Consider the following 17,321-nt stretch of genomic DNA (forward strand, 5'->3'; position numbering starts at 1 on the left):
GTGGTGGCGCACGCTTATAATCCCAGCGCTTGGGAGGCTGAGCCAGGAGGATCACACAGGTTCCAAGCCAGCCTCGGCTACTGAGTGAGGCTCTCAGCAACTTAGTGAGACCCTGTTTCCAAATAAAATATAAAATAGGTCTGGGAGTGTAGCCCAGAGGTGGAAAAGCCCCTGAGTTCCACCCAGGACAAATAGGATAGATAGATAGGTAGGTAGATAAATAGATAGATAAGAACCAGGGAAGGAGCAGGACTTACAAGGGCTCTGAGCAGGAGCAGGCACCTGTAGAGTGACCCAATCTTTCATGTTTTGTACCTTTAAGCCTGGGGCTACTCTCACAGGTAAATGTGTATTCTGCTTAAAAAAATTCATCATGATTTCTTATTCCAAAATACCAAAAAAGGCTAACCATATGGTAATAAGAGGGGAGGACTGTTAATACCTTTTTTCTTGCCAAATAAATGTATGAATGAAACTATTTAAATAGGCAAAAATAAAAAGACAACTGAGGGTTGTCACAGCCCTAATTACTTCCCATTAAAAACTGAAGCCACAAACCGGAGCCCCCGGTCCAGACTGTTTCACATCCTGGCGGAAGTCACTACAGCAGAGAAACGCGTGTTTGTGGGATTACACAAGGTCAAGAAATAAATCTTTCTGCCAAATGATTCTGAACTATGAGGAGAAGCTACCTTTCTACTGAGTTCAAAAGGGTCAGCCAGCGTCACCACCCTAAAACCTCCCAGTGATCTCACTGTCCTCAGCAATGGCAGGTCAGAGTTTCTCAAAAGGGACTTTGTTTTCCAAGCATTCACTAATAAGAGACAAAAAATAAACTGGGACACACAGCACTTTGCAGTCAAAAGCTAACTTGCTTACTCACCACTTATCTATGGCGTCAGAGGCCAGGATGGCGGCTGGGGACGGGAATGGGGTGGGCTCTACGGCAATGGAGAGGTTTGTGTCTCGTCTTGACACTGGATTCTCAGGCATATTCAACTGACAGAAATTCACCAACCCCAGTGAGATAGTGCATACCTATAATCCCCACTCTTAGACTGAGACAGGAGAAATAACAGGTTTGAGGCCAGCTTAGGCAATTTCACAAGACCCTGTCTCAAAATAAGGAAATAAGGGGGGGGGGGGCGCTCATCGACAGGGGCTTGCCTAGTAGATGTGAGGTCATGGGCTCAATCCCAGTACTTGAAAAAATAAAATTCACTGAACTACAAATCATCAATACATGTGTGCTCTTACAGGTGTGTGTCACACATCAATTTCAAAAGAAAAATTCAAAACAATGATCTGTGTACTCAGAGAAAACCATTTTTATTACATGTTTCCTAACCTGATTTCTCTGAGTACCTTAAAAATTGTAAAGGCAAATGAAAAAATAAATTTCATACACTAATAATGAATATAAGAATGCTAACAAAGTTTGTGGCATCCTGAGGAAACTACTAAAAAGACAACGCTCACTTGGATATCATGTTCTGATTCTATTTTTTTTAAGTGAAATAATTTTTAAAGCTATGGAAAATTCAATCAAGTTGATAGTCTCTAAAATTGGAAAAAAAAAAAGGGGGGGGGGCTCTTCTGACCATGGTATAGTTACATATAAAACGACCCCAAATATGTCATTATTAACATTGGGAGCTGGTATAGTTGAGCCCTGAGGGTTGTAATCCCAGCATTGCAATGGATTTATGTAGGGTACAGCCGAAGTAGGGATAATACACATGGTTCCTTTTTTTTTCTTTTCTTTTCTTTTTTTGTGGGGTTCCTGGAAGCCCTTCTACCTCTGGGCTACACTCCCAGACCTATTTTATGCTTTTTTATTTTTGGAAACAGGGACTCTTAAGCCAGTGCGGCTGGCTTCGAACCTGCGTGATCCTCCCGTCTCTGCCTCCCAAGCACGGGGATTACAAGCGTGCGCCACCACGCTCGGCTACATGGTTCCTATGGTCCTCCTCTCCCCTGCTCTGGCTGGCTTCCGGCCTCCATGATGTGAGGAGCACAGCCCTGTGCTCTCCTCTCTCTGCCTCCTGCCGCCATGCCCTGAGCTCCACAGTCCCCAGAGTCACGTGGACTAAAAGCAACTCTAAGAAATCCTCCTTCCTCTAAGTTAGGTGGTCAGGTCTGGTCTGGTCAAGCTGCAGAATGCCAACCAGACCAGACCATGAATCCTTAACTTGTACAAGTAAGTCTTGCTACTTAATGAATTACTGATGTCTACTAAGTGTAAGTCTACTTGATGTATCTGCTCAGTATTCAGTTAAACCATTTCCTGGAATACACTCATTCTGATAAGGATAATTAGACCTTCAGATTTTTTTTCCCACTAGCCCTACTTTACCTGAAAGCAATTCTTCAAGCCGAAGATGACCAATCTGGATTTGGCAGCTCAGCCTACTGTGGTGCTACGAGAGGGGAGCGCAGCCCCCAGAGTCGTCTCCACACACGCCCAACTAGTCATGCTTGAAAAGCAGACATCTCAAACAGGCCCTGAATAGAGAGGCAGCTCTGCAGAGTCAAGTCCTCCCAAGTCAAGCAGAGGGGCGATGTGCCCACATGCCCATCGGGCACTGAGTCCTCTCGCATCGCCAGTCATCTGCATAGCTGTTATTGAATTCTTTTGCTTTTCATGTCTCTGTGTTACACTTATCTTTCCATTAGACATTCATTTGCAAAAACACTAAATATGGTATGCATATTTTAATAACTGCTTAAATCATCATGAGCCATTAATTTCAATAGTAATTACATCTGCCTCATGAAAATTTGCCCTTGGCAAAGGTTTTCAGAAACAAAGTAGCAACCAGAAATGACTGCACAGAGAAAAACATCTACTGTTCCATTAAAAGAGGACTCATGAAACAGCACGGAAGTATTCCTCTTGATGAATTTTTTGAATTATGCAATTTTCAAAACACATTAGTTCGCACTGTCATTTAAAACAAAACCAATGCCTTGGTAAAAAAAAAAAAAAATGTTTTAGAAAGCTGGGCATGGTGGTGCACGCTTGTACTCCCAGTATTTGGGAGGCTAAGACAGGAAGAGTGCAAATTTGTAGCCAGTCTCTGCTCCTTCCTTAGTGAGGTCCCCTGCAACTTAGTGAAACCCTGTTTCAAAATAAAGAATAAACATAGGGCTGGGGTGTATGTTGGAGGCAGAATACCCCTGGGTTCAAGCCCTACTACTACAAAAAAAAAGGAAGGAAGGATGGATAGAACTGGGTATGGAGGCACACACTTGTAATTCCAATACTTGAGAGGCTAAGACATGAGGATCGCACAGGTTCGCAGCCAGCCTCAGCTATTTAGTGAGGCCCTCTGCAACTTAATGAGCCCTGTTTCAAAATAAAGAATAAAGCCAGGCGTGGTGGAGCACAGTTGTAATCCCGGCATTTGAGAGGCTGAGACAGGAGGATCGTGGTTCACGGCCAGCCTCAGCTACTTAGTGAGGCCCTTTGCAATTCATTGAGACCCTGTTTCAAAATACCATCCCCAGTACTGTGAAAAAGAAAGGAATACCATCCCCAGTACTGTGAAAAAGAAAGGAATACCATTCCCAGTACTGTGAAAAAGAAAGGAAAGAAGAAAGGAAATAAAGAAAAGAAAAGAAAAAGAGAGAGAGAAATAAGGCTGCGGGTGGGGCTCAGAAGTAGAATGCCCCCTGGATTCAATATTTAGTTCCGATAAAAAAAAAATGTTTTAGGAAAATCAAGAATGGTCGTTGAGGAAATATTTCACCAGGACCATCAATGAGCCATGTCAAATCTATTGAAGACAAGAAAGATCCACACTTAAAATGCAAAAAGGACAAAACATGGGCAGGATTTCCAAAACCAGTGAACGATAGGATTGCTCTTTTGGTTCAGAGCAATCAAGAAACTTGAAAGACTTCTAGAACACATTAGGCCCTGGATTATTAAATAACTGTCGTTTTGTTTTTTTCCTTAAGTACACTCCTTAAGTACTTTCCTTAAGTACCTGCTTTTTCTAAAGTCTCTTTGCCATAACGTATTGAGCATCTAAAAACCTGCGTGGAGCAAAGAAAGTCTCAGAACCACACCCACTAGGAACCCCACACTGCTGCAGAGGGGAACTGAGTCAGCACACTGTTTTAGGGAACGCTATGTGATGCTCTGTAAATAAAAGTGAAAACCCACATTAGGGGGGAGGTACATCTTCTATGCTCGCCAGAGACGCTCCCCAAAGTGACTCGACAGCTCTAGGCCAGCAAGTGGGCCGGCACCGAGGCAGCTTCCAGTCTGCGTGCATTAAGGAGCTGAAGCAAGTGGGACACGTCTGAATCCCAAGTAGGAATCACGTTATGTTTGTCTAAGAGGATTGTACACTTAGAACTCTCTAAATGGCCCTAAAAAAATCATAAAGACAATTGAAAATTACCTTCTAGGCCATTTGTAGAAAAGCAAACAAACAGCGGGCGTGGTGGCGCACGCTTGTAATCCCCGCGCTTGGGAGGCAGAGACAGGAGGATCGTGCAGGTTCCAAGCCGGCCACGCTGGCTTCAGAGATCCTGTTCCCAAAAATAAAAAAAAGTATAAAATAGGTCTGGGAGTGTAGCCCAGAGGTAGAAGGGTTTCCAGGAACCCCAGTACCACAAAAACAAAAACAAAAAAAAAGAAAGAAAAGAAAAGCAAATAAACAAAATCTTCCTATGCTTTCTCTGTATAAGTATGTGGCAATCCTACCACAGAAGGAGAATAAGGAAACAGAAGGACTCTAGCGTGTGATTTAAAAGAAAATGCTGGGCACAGAGGTGCACACTGTAATCCCAGTACCAGGGAGGCTGAAACAGGAGGACTACATGTTTGAGGCCAATGCTGCTAACTAGCAAGACCCTGTTTCAAAATTAAAAATCCAAACAGGTTGGGGGTCTAGCTTAGAAGTAGACTTCCTTGGATTCAATCCCCAGTGCCACACAGCAAACAAACAAACAAACAAACCTTCCATCCATTGCAGGAATGAAAAACAGCACAGGCCCCGCCTGCAGCCTCTAGCAGGGGAGAGAGTTAACCCACACAACAGCTGCCACCCTGGTTGTGTCCCATCACTCCTTTACTTGGAGAACTGCTGGCCACCATGCCACCCTCAAAAAGAAACACCTTTGTTCTGATGTTCTCTCCTCCCTAAAGTGCAAGGAAACCACACAAAATGCCCCTTGGCTAGAGCAGACATGAAATTTGTCGTGAGCTCATTCATGAGAACAGAGCCAGGGATGCCAGCACACGCAGTGTAGTTCCCCGCACGCCTGCGGCTCGAGGCAAGGGCTAGGGCTGGCTTCCAGGCTGAAGGCTGAAAGTGGAAGAACTTGCTTTTGGTTTTATTTTGTGGGTTTTTTTTTTTTTAATTAAGCTTGAAAAATGGCTCTAAGTAAATAACGTGACCTAAATTTATTTTCAGCCCGGCGTGGTGGCACAGGCTTGTAATCCCAGTACTTGGGAGGCTGAGACAGGAGGATGGTGCTTCCCAGCCAGCCTCAGCAGTGAGCCCTCCACAACCCAGTGAGACCGTTTCAAAATAAAGAATAATAAACAAGGCTGGGGGTGTAGCTTGGAGGTAGAATGCCCCTGGATCCCACCCCCAATACCGGGGGAAAAAAAAATTTCAAAACTAAAAAATAAGGAAGGAGAAACATTTGTGTTCAATTTCAAGTACAGTATGTCTCCTTTGCTCTCCCACTCTGGGTGAAATCCTGAGCAGTAAGGGGCTGTCAGGGGCTCCCAGGGGCCAGAGGAGAGCAGAGCCAGGGCCCAGGTCTTGTCTCCCAGGCTGACGTCCTTTCCCCTTTCATGCTTTCTTCTTCTTCTTTTTTTTTTTTTTTTTGGTGCGGCTCTGGGGATAGAACCCAGGGGCATTCGACCTCTGAGCTACACCCCCTGCCCAATTTTTTATTCCTTATTTTGAAACCGGGTCTCACTGAGTTGCAGAGGGCCTCACTAAGTAGCTGAGGCTGTCTGCGAACCACGATCCTCCGGTCTCAGCCTCCCGAATGCTGGGATTACAAGCGTGCTCCACCACGCCCGGCTTCATGCCTTCTTCTTGGTCTGTATGCTTATGAGAGAGGTGTCTCTGCTCCCATCATTTTCCTCATGAAGCTGAGACACTTCGTGAATCTACATTTCTGATCAGGCTGGGGACAGGACGACTAAAGCTTAAAGGAACAGGATCTCACGCCGCGCCCTCGAGCCCTGACAACGCTGCTCCTACTCTGAATACTGAACACTTCCAGGTAGGCTGCCGGCATTTTTCTTTCCTACTAGAAATTTAAAACTGTGTACTGTACCTGAACCTCCTCAAAAATCGTGGCCTGCTCCTGGTTAGTTAACGTTGTCAGGTGCTTTTGCAGCTCTAGTTTGGTTTTGGAAGAATTCATTCCTAGTAAGAGAAAAACGAGACAGACATGAAGAGACTTTTTTTTTTTTTTGGTGGTACTGGGGTTCCTGGAAGCCCTTCTACCTCTGGGCTACACTCCCAGACCTATTTTTTATACTTTTTTATTTGGAAACAGGGTCTCCTAAGCCAGCGCGCGTGCCTGGCTTCGAACCTGCGCGATCCTCCTGTCTCTGCCTCCCAAGTGTGGGGATTACAAGCGTGCGCCACCACGCCCTGCGAAGAGACTGTTTTAAACGTTCCCGACACACTCCCTCCCACCTGCCCGCTTCATTCCCAGCGACGGTGAGCGCATCGGTGACGTGGGCGCTGCCGTCCCAACTGAGCGCCGATGTGCTGGGCGCGGAAGCTAAGCACTGGCCCTGCACCATTTCGCTTACTTTCCAAAACAACCTGATGAAGAGAGCGCTGTTTTCCCCATTTTGGTTAAGGAACCGAGGCCTAGAAAACTTACTGAATTTCCAAAGACTGCCCACTTGGAATCTGCCTCAGGTTCCAAGTTAACTTTCTCCATGTGAAAACGCTCTGCATCACCAGAACATCCTCCTCCGAAGATGACCAACTCTGCTCAGCATTTATATGTAAACAGAAAAACTTTTCTTAAGGAAAAGCAGGCACTCCCCTTTGGAAACTGGCCCATGGTTTTCTCCTGCATGTTAGCGCCCCTTCACATAAAACTGATTCATGTTGCTCGACAATTTTCCTTTACCATCGTCATTCATCTTAAGACCATCTGGTTAACATTACAAAAGATTTTAAAAAATGGTTAAGGGATAAAATTGCTATGAAAAACTTGAGAGCCCATCAGAATGTGACAGTTGGAAAGTTCCGCACCCACACAAATATGGCTTGGCCATTCTGTCTTTTCTTGATGTCCAGAGATAAATGCCACCCAAGGTGAGAAGACTGATGAGAGAATTTGCTGACCCAACCACCACCGGGAAGAATGCTGCTGGTTCCTTTTCCTCCCAGTTTAACCCCCTCCCCACCTCCGCCCCCTGCTCAACACAAGGGGGCCCCTGAGAAGGGGCTTCTGGAAGGCTCAGAGCCAAAGAACGGTGGGGCATCCTGTGTTGTGTTATGAACATTCACAAGTCACGAAAACCCCTAATCTCTAAGAATAGTGGGACTAGAAGAGGAGGACACACCACAGGCCTAACAACCTTGGGCAAAGCCACAGAACACAGCTCTCTTTTCCAGCAGCCCACCTCAGAATGCCCGGAGGCGTCAGGTCCTTCCTGCCTCCGCCCAACCCGGCTGGTCTCACCAGGTCCCAGCACCTCCCTCTGGCTTCTGGACACCTCCAGACCCTCCCACAGCCCAACTGAGGCATCTCTCCAGAGGGCCCCAGGGGACACCAACAAGCTTCGGGGTGAGGGAACAGGACGGAAGGAGCAAAGCAGGAAAGGGCAGCCGAGTACAGGGAAGTCCTGCTGCTGGTGCAGCCGCCTGCCCTGCCCAGGCTGGAAAGATCTTATTACAGGGAGCAAGTGCGATGAATGACTTTGCAAGAGGAAAATCTGCTCTGAGAGCAAAACAAAACCTTAGTTCACTTTTTTTTCTCCAAAGAAAGTAAAATTAATTTTAACAATTTCCCAAATCTCCCATGAACTTTAGATTAAGCAATATATATATATATATATAATTTATAAAATTATATATTATTTATGAATATATATATATATATATATATATCCCCTGGCATTTGTAGAGGTGTCTAGTTCAAGCCCAGGATTGTGTACAGGCATAGTGTGTACAGGTGAGAGAGCGTGCCCAGCGTAATCAACACACACGCTGCATTTATTCTACTTTGCAGATTCTGAGGCAGAACTTAAAGATATCAAGAGACTACAAAATCAAAGGCTGTAAGTCTTTCTTCTTGTGGCCACCTCACTAGGACTTCCCACACTTTATGAAGTTCTTGGTCAGACTATAACTTCCTGTAACAGTCACACTTACTGTAACATACAACGAATGTTAAAAAATAAAAAACACTGCATTCTACTAATTAGACTACAGTAGCAAAAAGCAAGGGACTCTGAAGCTACCCTGAAACAGAAAGCGTTTCCTCTGCTGAGTATGGCGGACCAAAGTGCGTATAAACGTTCAGAAATGCTTCCTCCTTTGTGCAGGTAAAAGATGCACGGTGCACAACTGGCACCGTTCAACGGCTGGTTTTTACATTAGTAGAGCTTTCTACCTTCATTGGACTTTATCATGTAAAAGATAAATTAAATGACTATTTCCAAAATTACAGCAGCAAAATCCCTACCCTGATTAAACTTTTTAGCTGTAACTTTCTGAAAGCTCAGCCAGACCAAAGAGAGATTTATCAGTCGCTTCTGGCAGCGTTCCAGCTCTGTAGATCTCCGTCTGCTCTATCTTCAAGGCCAGAGTCGCTGCTGGTTTCTTAATAAGCTCTTAAGGGACATTTCCATCATTGTTACCTTATCTTGACAACCACAAAGGAAAGGGTTCGTGGTCCTCTGGGCCAGGAGCTCTAGTTAAACAAAACTCTTGTCCCCAGATATATTTTATGTAATGTCAGCAAATGGTAATGAGTTGGAAAACATAGTCAAAAGTATTAATCGCATTCATTTTAAAGAGCACTGTAACGAACCTTCCCAGACCTTTAGATGTCAACTGGTAAATTTATCCCGTTTTTAAAGAGAATCAGATAGCACTTCACATTCTTTAGAATGGCTAGTATCAAAAAACAGAAAATAACAAGTTTTGGTTAGGATGTATAAAAATTGGGAATTGCCATCTGCACTGACAAATGCAATATAAGGTGGTGCTGCTACTGTAGAACCGTATGCCTGTTCCTAGAACAATGAAGCACAGAACTGCCGTATCATCTAGCAATGTCAACACAAAAGAATTAAAGAGGAACCCTAAGCAGATATTGTACACCAACAATCATGGCAACAGCATTCACAACAGCCAAAAGGCAGAAACAACCCCATGTCCACCGGTGGACAAATGGGGAAACAAGATGTGGTATATACATGGAATGTTATCCAGCCGTAAAAAGGAATGAAATTCGGATGCATGGTACAACATAGATATCATGCTATGAAATAAGCCAAAAACAAGAAGACAAATACACAATTCCACTTATACGAGGTTACCTAGAGTAGCCCAGTTCACAGAAACAGAAAACAGAATGCTGGTTGCCAGAGACTGGGGGACACTACAACAGAGAGGTTAGAGTTTAATGAGTTGCAACTGGGGAAGATGAAAAAGTTCTGGAAATGGACGGTGGGGACACAACAGTGTAAGTGGATTTTGTGCAGCTGAACTGCATGTTGAAAAACAAGCAAAGTCGGGCGTGGTGGCGCACGCTTGTAATCCCAGGACTTGGGTGGCTGAGACAGGAGGACCGCAGGTTCGCGGACAGCCACAGCTACTTAGTGAGATCCTGTTTCAAAATAAGTGAAAAATAGGGCTGGGGTGTAATTCGGAGGTTCCATCCCTGGTACTGAAAGAAAAAAAAAAGGTGCCAAAATGGTAAATTTTATGTTATATGTAATTTTACCCCAATTATAAAAAAAACAGAAATCAGATCTAAATGCCAAAGAGATTTTTCTTTATACAAATATAACTTATGATCAGTATTCTAATTTATAAGAAAGGAAATCTTTGGTTTTTACAATAACATGGGTGATTTAAATCATATGACACTCCAAAACCACACACAAAGCTTTAGAAATTCTCCCATAAATGCTGAGACAGAAGGATCCCAGGTTTGCAGCCAGCCTCAACAACTCAGTGAGGTGCTCAGCAACTTAGATCCTGTTTCAAAATAAAAATAAATAAATAAAACAGGGACTGGGAGTGTAGCTCAAGGTAGAATGCCCCTAGTATATCAATCCCCAGTACCACAGAAAAATAAAAAGAAAGAAACTGTATTAGCAGAGGTAACCTATGACCTTTTAGTGGAGAAGCCCAATAGATAAGTCTTTAGGTCTTATCTAAAGATCCCTAAAGTGACCACTCACACGACCTCTGTAAACATCATGCAACTGATTTGGTGACCTCTGTTTCCCTACCTCCTTCACAGACCTCAGAGTACCTTGGATGGGAAGATGGAGGAGAAGAGCATGGGTGCTTGTCTACAGACGTCACTGCCGCATGGTGAGAGCTGACCTACAATCCCTGTGACCAATAGGACCCGGTGCAAGGCAGAGCCTTGCAACCAAAGCTCCGATCCCCATTTTCCTGGGTGTCTGGCGCGCGAGCCCTTGCAGCCCGCAGGCGCCCTACTCACCCTCGATCCTTTCACAGAGTCTGTGCAGGCCCTGCAAGGGGCAGCCCTCGCACAGCTGGGCAGGGGCTTTAGCCGTCTGCTGCACCGCAGCCACCGTGAAAGCCTGTTTCAGAGTCATCATGATTTCGTCAACCTAATGAAAGAGAAGAGAAATTAGAGCAGAAAAGAGTCAACTTAAAATTAGCTGTGCTGAGATGTCAGCAAATCTATAGCAAGACTTGGTACATTGAGATTATTCTGGACTATGCTTCACAAGTCAACAAATAGTAACAGTAATAGTTGCTAGGCCACCAAATGTTCGTGGAAACCTTGTCAAAAATAACTTGACAATATAGGGAAGAATTTAGCTCTAGGCTTTTATTTAACTCCAGTGGTTTATATATCTGCCTTTAGAATAGTACTACACTGTTTCAATTATTGTAGCTTTATATGGTTTGAAATCAGAAAATATATATCTTCTAGCTTTGTTCTTTTTCAAGATCATTTTGGGTATCTAGAGTCCATATTCCATATTAGGATAGATTTTTTTCTGAAAAATAAATATATAAATATATGATAGTTTCACCTAAAAAAATAGAAAAGAAATATTCTCTGGTAAGAAAGTAAAAAGAAATATTGAAATGTTATCTTTAAGTCATCAAAAGCTTGGTATCATACAAATGAAACTGTTATGTGAGATTATCATTTTTAATTTTGGATAAATTGCTATAATACTAGATGTCAACCACTAAGCCAAGCATGGGAGGGAGGGATGGGGAGAGAATGGGGTGGGGATCGGGTGGGGGCTGACTGGGTGATGTGTGCATGTATGTCTACAAAAGTTTGTATCCCACTAAGATGTATGAATATAGTGCACCAATAAAAAAAAAAAGGAAAAAAAAACAGTTGCTAGGATAAGGATTGAGGAATGGCATCTAGTGTCTCAGGGCTCTTAGGCAGATAAGGTAAAAAAGTAAATATAAATTAAACAATGAGTGAGAAGCAAGTTCCTCTGAATAAAAGTCCAAAATAACATTTTATTTATTTACTTATTTACTTATTTATTTTCAGAACTAGGGGTTGGGCCCAGGGGCATTCTACCTCCGAGCAATTTTTTTTATTATTATTATTTTTTTTTTTTTTTGATACAAGTTCTCAGTACGTTGCTGAAGGCCTCACTAGGCAGCTTAGGCTGGCTGCAAATCAGTGATTCTCCTGTCTCCATCTCCCAAGTACCGGGATTCAAAATGACATTGTGAAAGGAGCAATTCAGGCTAGGGATGTGGCCCACGAGTGGAGCGCTTGCCTAGCACGCGCAAGGCCCCGGCTCGATCCCCTACACCACTGGGAAAAACAAAACACGCTAGACTGTGCCAGTGAGTGATAGGGAGCACGTTCCCAAAATAATGAAATATAAAATGTATACCGAAATAAGTCCCAGAATATGCTGGCTAGTCACTAGTCATGAGTGAAGAGTTAAAACCAAGTAACAACATATCAATAAGGCTACGCTGTTTTGCTGGGCACGAGAAGCAGTGAGGCCAACAGTGCTCCACCGTCCATCCTCTCACCAGAGCTTCATCCGCACACTGGAACACGTAACAGACGAAAGGAAAGCCGGCGCCTCCCGACGACTCCCGGCAGATGAACCCGAAGTGATCCACGTGTCTGATGCCCTGTGGAAGGCAGGCCAAGAAGAGAGGCAGGTTGGGCTGTATCCAGCATCGCACCCGAAATGCAACCTCAGATGTACGCTGCACAACTGAAAAAGTGCAATACAAAAACCACCGCTTTCCCCGGGTGTGGTGGCGCAGCTTGTAATCCCCGCGCTTGGGAGGCGGAGACAGCAGGATCGCGCAGGTTCGAAGCCAGCCGTGCTAGCTTAAGAGACCCTGTTTCCAAAATAAAAAGTATAAAAATAGGTCTGGGAGTGTAGCCCGAATGTAGAAGGGTTTCCAGGAACCCCAGTACCACCAAAAAAAAAAAAAAAGAAAAAAAAAACCCACCACTTTCTCAGATATTTAAAATAAAAAATATCTAAAAACATTGCTCAGACATGAAGATCAACGTTGTCCTACTAAGTTATTACTCTGATTGTCTCACAAGAGAACTAAGTTTTAATGTTCATTTTAGTATTGAAAGGCAGTGAAAAGATGGTCACAGAAAAAAAAATAAGAACTTTACAGTACCACAAAAATAAATAAATAAATAAATAAATATGAAAAATAATTATTTTCATATTTTGAAAGCCTTTCTCAATATTCAATAGAATATTTTAATATAAAACACTGATATTTTCATTATATCTTATTAAGCACAGAAATGAAGTCATAATTTTAAAAAGTAGCCAAACACTAACTTAAGTGATTTCACATTTGTTAGGAAAATCCTGAATAAAACCGTAGAGCTCACCACACTTGACAGATTCCTCCAAGATCTCCTTATGCAGCATACCTGGGAGACTGTGTATTTTTATATGAGTTTCAAGCAGACACTGCCTTCTGGGCAAAACATCCTCAAAGATAAGCACTAGCTATTATATTTTAAGGGAGAAGAAACGATGATCGATACTGAATAGGTTATAATGCGTTTTTGTAAAGTATAAATAAGTATGTATTTCTTTATATGTGTAAATATATATAACATATACACAGACATGCATCCCTAGAAATCATGACTGGAAAACATTATTACTAATAACTGAAAACAGGAAATGTACATCTATTTTCTCTAGAATACTGCTGCTAACGGCAAAATTCTTAATTTTAATATTATATTTATAATTTGCCTTAACATACTAAAAGATAGAAATGTAAAAATCACATATGAAATAGTTAGAAATGACAGGCCTTGTTATACCTTCTCTACTAAACAGATATTAAAGGAATTATTTTTTTTTTAAAGTCACTGCAATTGAACCACTAACCAGTCTCCATTTACCTGAGAGCAAAAGGATATCTCCTTAAAATTTTTCTCCAGTGCTACTTTTTTGGTGTCAGGACTGATGAGGTAAACTTCAGACTGGCCAATCTTAAAAAACAAACAACAAAAAATCATCTTCTCATGAAAGTCGAATTAAAATTTATCATATAAACATCATGACCTACAAAAAATAAAGAGGAAAATGGGCACTCTTTCATAAAATTCTATTTCATTGTAAAAAATCATCTTAAAGGTTCTAATCTATCCTCTAAACTTCAAGTGGAGCATTTACCTACAAAAGAAAGCAATCTTCCACGAGAAGAAAGGACTACATATCCAAAAGTTAGCAGCGATCCTCAGGACCCACCTCCCCTTATAGGCAAATTAGGTTTTTACATAAATAAATATTCCAGAAAACATAAGTTTCCAAAACACTATCTTGTGCCTACTGTTTACCATCTGTAGAGTACACACGATGTATTAGGCATGGCATGCACCACTTACCTGACTTGAAGCTAGAACATTAGCATAAACTAACACTGTGCTGTTGACTAGGGATTCCTTAAGACTCCCCCTGCAGGACAGGCTTGCCCTTCGCCTGTGCCCCAGCCCGGTGGGACCAGCCGCCTCCCAGGCTCCACACCAGGAGCTTCAGGCTTCCCCTGTGTGTTGTTTCTTAGATTTAATTTCTCCTCAGGACCAAGAAGTAGTGGTCGATCATGTGGAACACAAATCAGACTTAAGAGCCTTTCGGAGCTCTCGTGAGGAGACCCAAGAAGCACGCCTTCAGCTGTCCGGAGTGCACCTGTGCACTCACAATGGCTTTGGCTCCCTCACTCCTTCTGAACTGCGTTCCAGTCAGTGCGACTGACAAGCAGCCTTTACCCTCATCCACCACGAAAATCAAGTATGATGAGTTTTTAAAAGACAACATCATTCTAAGTTAGACTAGTGTGTCTCTCTACAGTAGGAACCGATACCGTGTCCCCTTTACTGGAAACTAATGAATAAGTCTCTAGTATGGGTATATTTCATCTCATTCATCTCATTAGAGGTCAATGTTTTTATCTAGAAACAAAAGAGATCCCATTTGTTTTTCTTAAAGGATCTTTGTATATTTCATAACTGAGCTCCAAAACATTCTAACATGGTTGTGGCTAAGCTGAAAAGAGCAGATCAGAATTTAAATTTGGGTGGGGCTCCTGGGGTCCCTCCGGGGTCCACATCACTTGCTAAACCCCATCAGCCTGACCCCCTGAGCGTCTGTCACATCCGTCCTCTTCTCTCCAAACCCCGAACTTCCCAAGCTCCCCATCTCTCACCTGGATACTGCAGTGGCTTCTTAGCCCTTCTATTCTTTTTCTCTCCCAAATATACCCAAAGGTGTTTAATATTGTGCTTTAAACCCTTCAGTGAGCCAGATGTGGTGGTGCAGGCCTGTAATCCCAGTACTTGGGAGGCTGAAACCGGAGGACTGTAGTTCATGGCCAGCCACAGCTACTTAGTGAGACCCTCCACAAATTAGTAAGCCTGTTTCAAAATAAAGAATAAAAAATATGGCCAGGGGTGTCGTTCAGATGTAGATTACCCCTGGGTTCAATTCCCAACAACCACAAAAAATAAAATAAATAAAATAAAATAAAATAGGACTGGGGTATATCTAAGAGGTAGAATGCCCCTGAGTTCAATCTCCAATATCATACACACAAAAATTACAATAAATAAATAAATAAATAAATAAATAAATAAATAAATAAGGCTGGCAGTGTAGCTCAGAGGTAGAATCCCTAGTACCACTAAAAACAATAACAACAACAAACAAACAAACAAACAAAAAACACCTTTCAGTGGCTGTCCACTGCTGCTCTTAGGATAAAAAACAAAAACAAAACAAACCAGAAAATGAACTGCGAGGTCATGTGTAGTAGAGGCATTGCCTCCCGGCGCAGCCCTAGCTCTCCCCTTCCCGCCTTCCCTCTCATGGCCACCTGGTCTTTCTCATCCAGCCTCATGCCGGGGTGCCGCGGGCACTGGTGACCATGGCAGTGAGCATGCTGATGAAAAGACACATTTTTGAGAAACTATCTTCTTGTGGCTGTGGGAAACAAAAGATATTTTTCTGTGGAGAAAAATTAAGCAAAGAAGTAGAGAGGGGGATTTCTGCTGGTCTCACTGCCAAGACTACTTTTCCATGTCCTGTTGACATCTCAGCAGGGACCTGGGACGGCTGGGGCGCCAGCTGAAAGAGGGACAGCAGCACGAGGGCCCGGGCTCCATCCCTCCCGCAGGCCTCCTCACCTGTGGCCCTCTAAACCTGGAGACCCTGCCTGTGGGCCACACACAAACCCCTGCGCTGTGTGTGAAAACCACTTCCTTGCCAGGCAAGGTGGTACATACCTGTAATCTCAGGTACTTGAGAAACACAAACAGGAGGATCATGAGTTTAAGGCCAGGTTGCACAACTGAGCAAGACCCTTTCTCAAATTAAAATTAAAAACAAAAATAAGTAAATAGGGCTGGAAATATAGCTCAATGGTAGAGACCCCTGGGTGCAATTCCCAGTACCTTACAAAAATAATGAATGAATGAATGAATGAATGAATGAATGAATGAATCTCCTCAAGGAAGTCTGTCCTGATTGCCTGGGTGTTCCCACAGCAACCTCCACTTCTCCAACGCAACATTCAGCAGTTATAATTGGGTAATTATTAATGCAATCTGCTATGACGTGTGCAGAGGACTTGACTGTCTCATTCACTGCTGGGTTTCTAACATGGTGCAAGAGTCCATGAACACAGCAGACACACAGTAAGTACTTGTCAATAAACACACTGAGGCTTGGCATGGTGTCGCACACCTGTAACCCCAGTACTTGAGAGGCTGAGACAGAAGGATCACAGCTTTGAAAACAGCCTCAGCAACTGAGCAAGGCTCTCAACAACTTAGCAAGATGCTGTTTCTAAATAAAATAGGCCTGAGGTGTGGCTTGGAGGTAGAATGCCACTAGGTTAAATCCCCTGCACCAACCAACCAACCAACAAACAAACAAACAAACACGCTGAGCTGCTTTCTCAATGACACCAGAAAACTTTGAAAAAAATATATAGAAATCACAGATTAAAGTACAAGTCTGACTTCCAGCACAGCACTCTATTGTATAGTAGGTCAAGAATGAAAAGAAGAAGCCAACCCTGTTTACCCTAACCCAGATGTGGATTCAAACCTGCACACATCCACAAGCAGTAACCTACGTGGCCAGCTTTTTAATTCTGGCCTGGCCATTCCACTGCTGTGGGTTAAGCACAAAAGTGATATGTTACATTCAAGGCAATTTTGCTCACTACAGAAAGTCAAAATTAAGCAAAAGAGCCAGAGCGTGGTGGCGCACGCTTAGAATCCCTGCCCTTGGGAGGCTGAGACAGGAGGATCGCATAGGTTCGAAGCCAGCCTCAGCTACTGAAGGCTCTTAGCAACTTAGTGAGACCCTGTTTCCAAATAAAGTATAAAGTAGGTCTGGGAGTATAGCCAGGAGGTAGAAAGCCCCTAGGTTCCACCCCCAGTACCACTAAAAAAAATAAAATAAATTTTAAAAAATTAAGCAAATAAGCAGGAAGGGGACCAAGGCTTCACAAGCTCTTCACGCTTGCTGAGACCCACTCACTGTAGGGAAGGCCATCAGTCCCATCAGCTCAGACCCAGGAGCTCACAGGGAGGGCAAGCCCATCCCAAAG

General features: G+C 43.3%; 1 protein-coding gene across 1 annotated transcript in view; it reads right to left on the reverse strand.

Moving 5' to 3' along the window:
• The window catches only part of TBC1D1 (TBC1 domain family member 1), a gene marked incomplete at both ends in the record, with an annotated part of 235,246 nt that overhangs the window by 96,518 nt on the left and 121,407 nt on the right, over positions 1-17,321 (reverse strand). The window contains 4 exons of the mRNA XM_080697261.1: positions 6,313-6,404; positions 10,690-10,822; positions 12,240-12,344; positions 13,609-13,698. Coding sequence (XP_080553387.1) covers positions 6,313-6,404; positions 10,690-10,822; positions 12,240-12,344; positions 13,609-13,698 — 420 coding nt within the window. The remainder of the gene's footprint in view (positions 1-6,312; positions 6,405-10,689; positions 10,823-12,239; positions 12,345-13,608; positions 13,699-17,321) is intronic.

The sequence above is a fragment of the Muscardinus avellanarius genome (assembly GCF_963383645.1).
Source record: "Muscardinus avellanarius genome assembly, chromosome: 6".
Taxonomy (NCBI): domain Eukaryota; kingdom Metazoa; phylum Chordata; class Mammalia; order Rodentia; family Gliridae; genus Muscardinus; species Muscardinus avellanarius.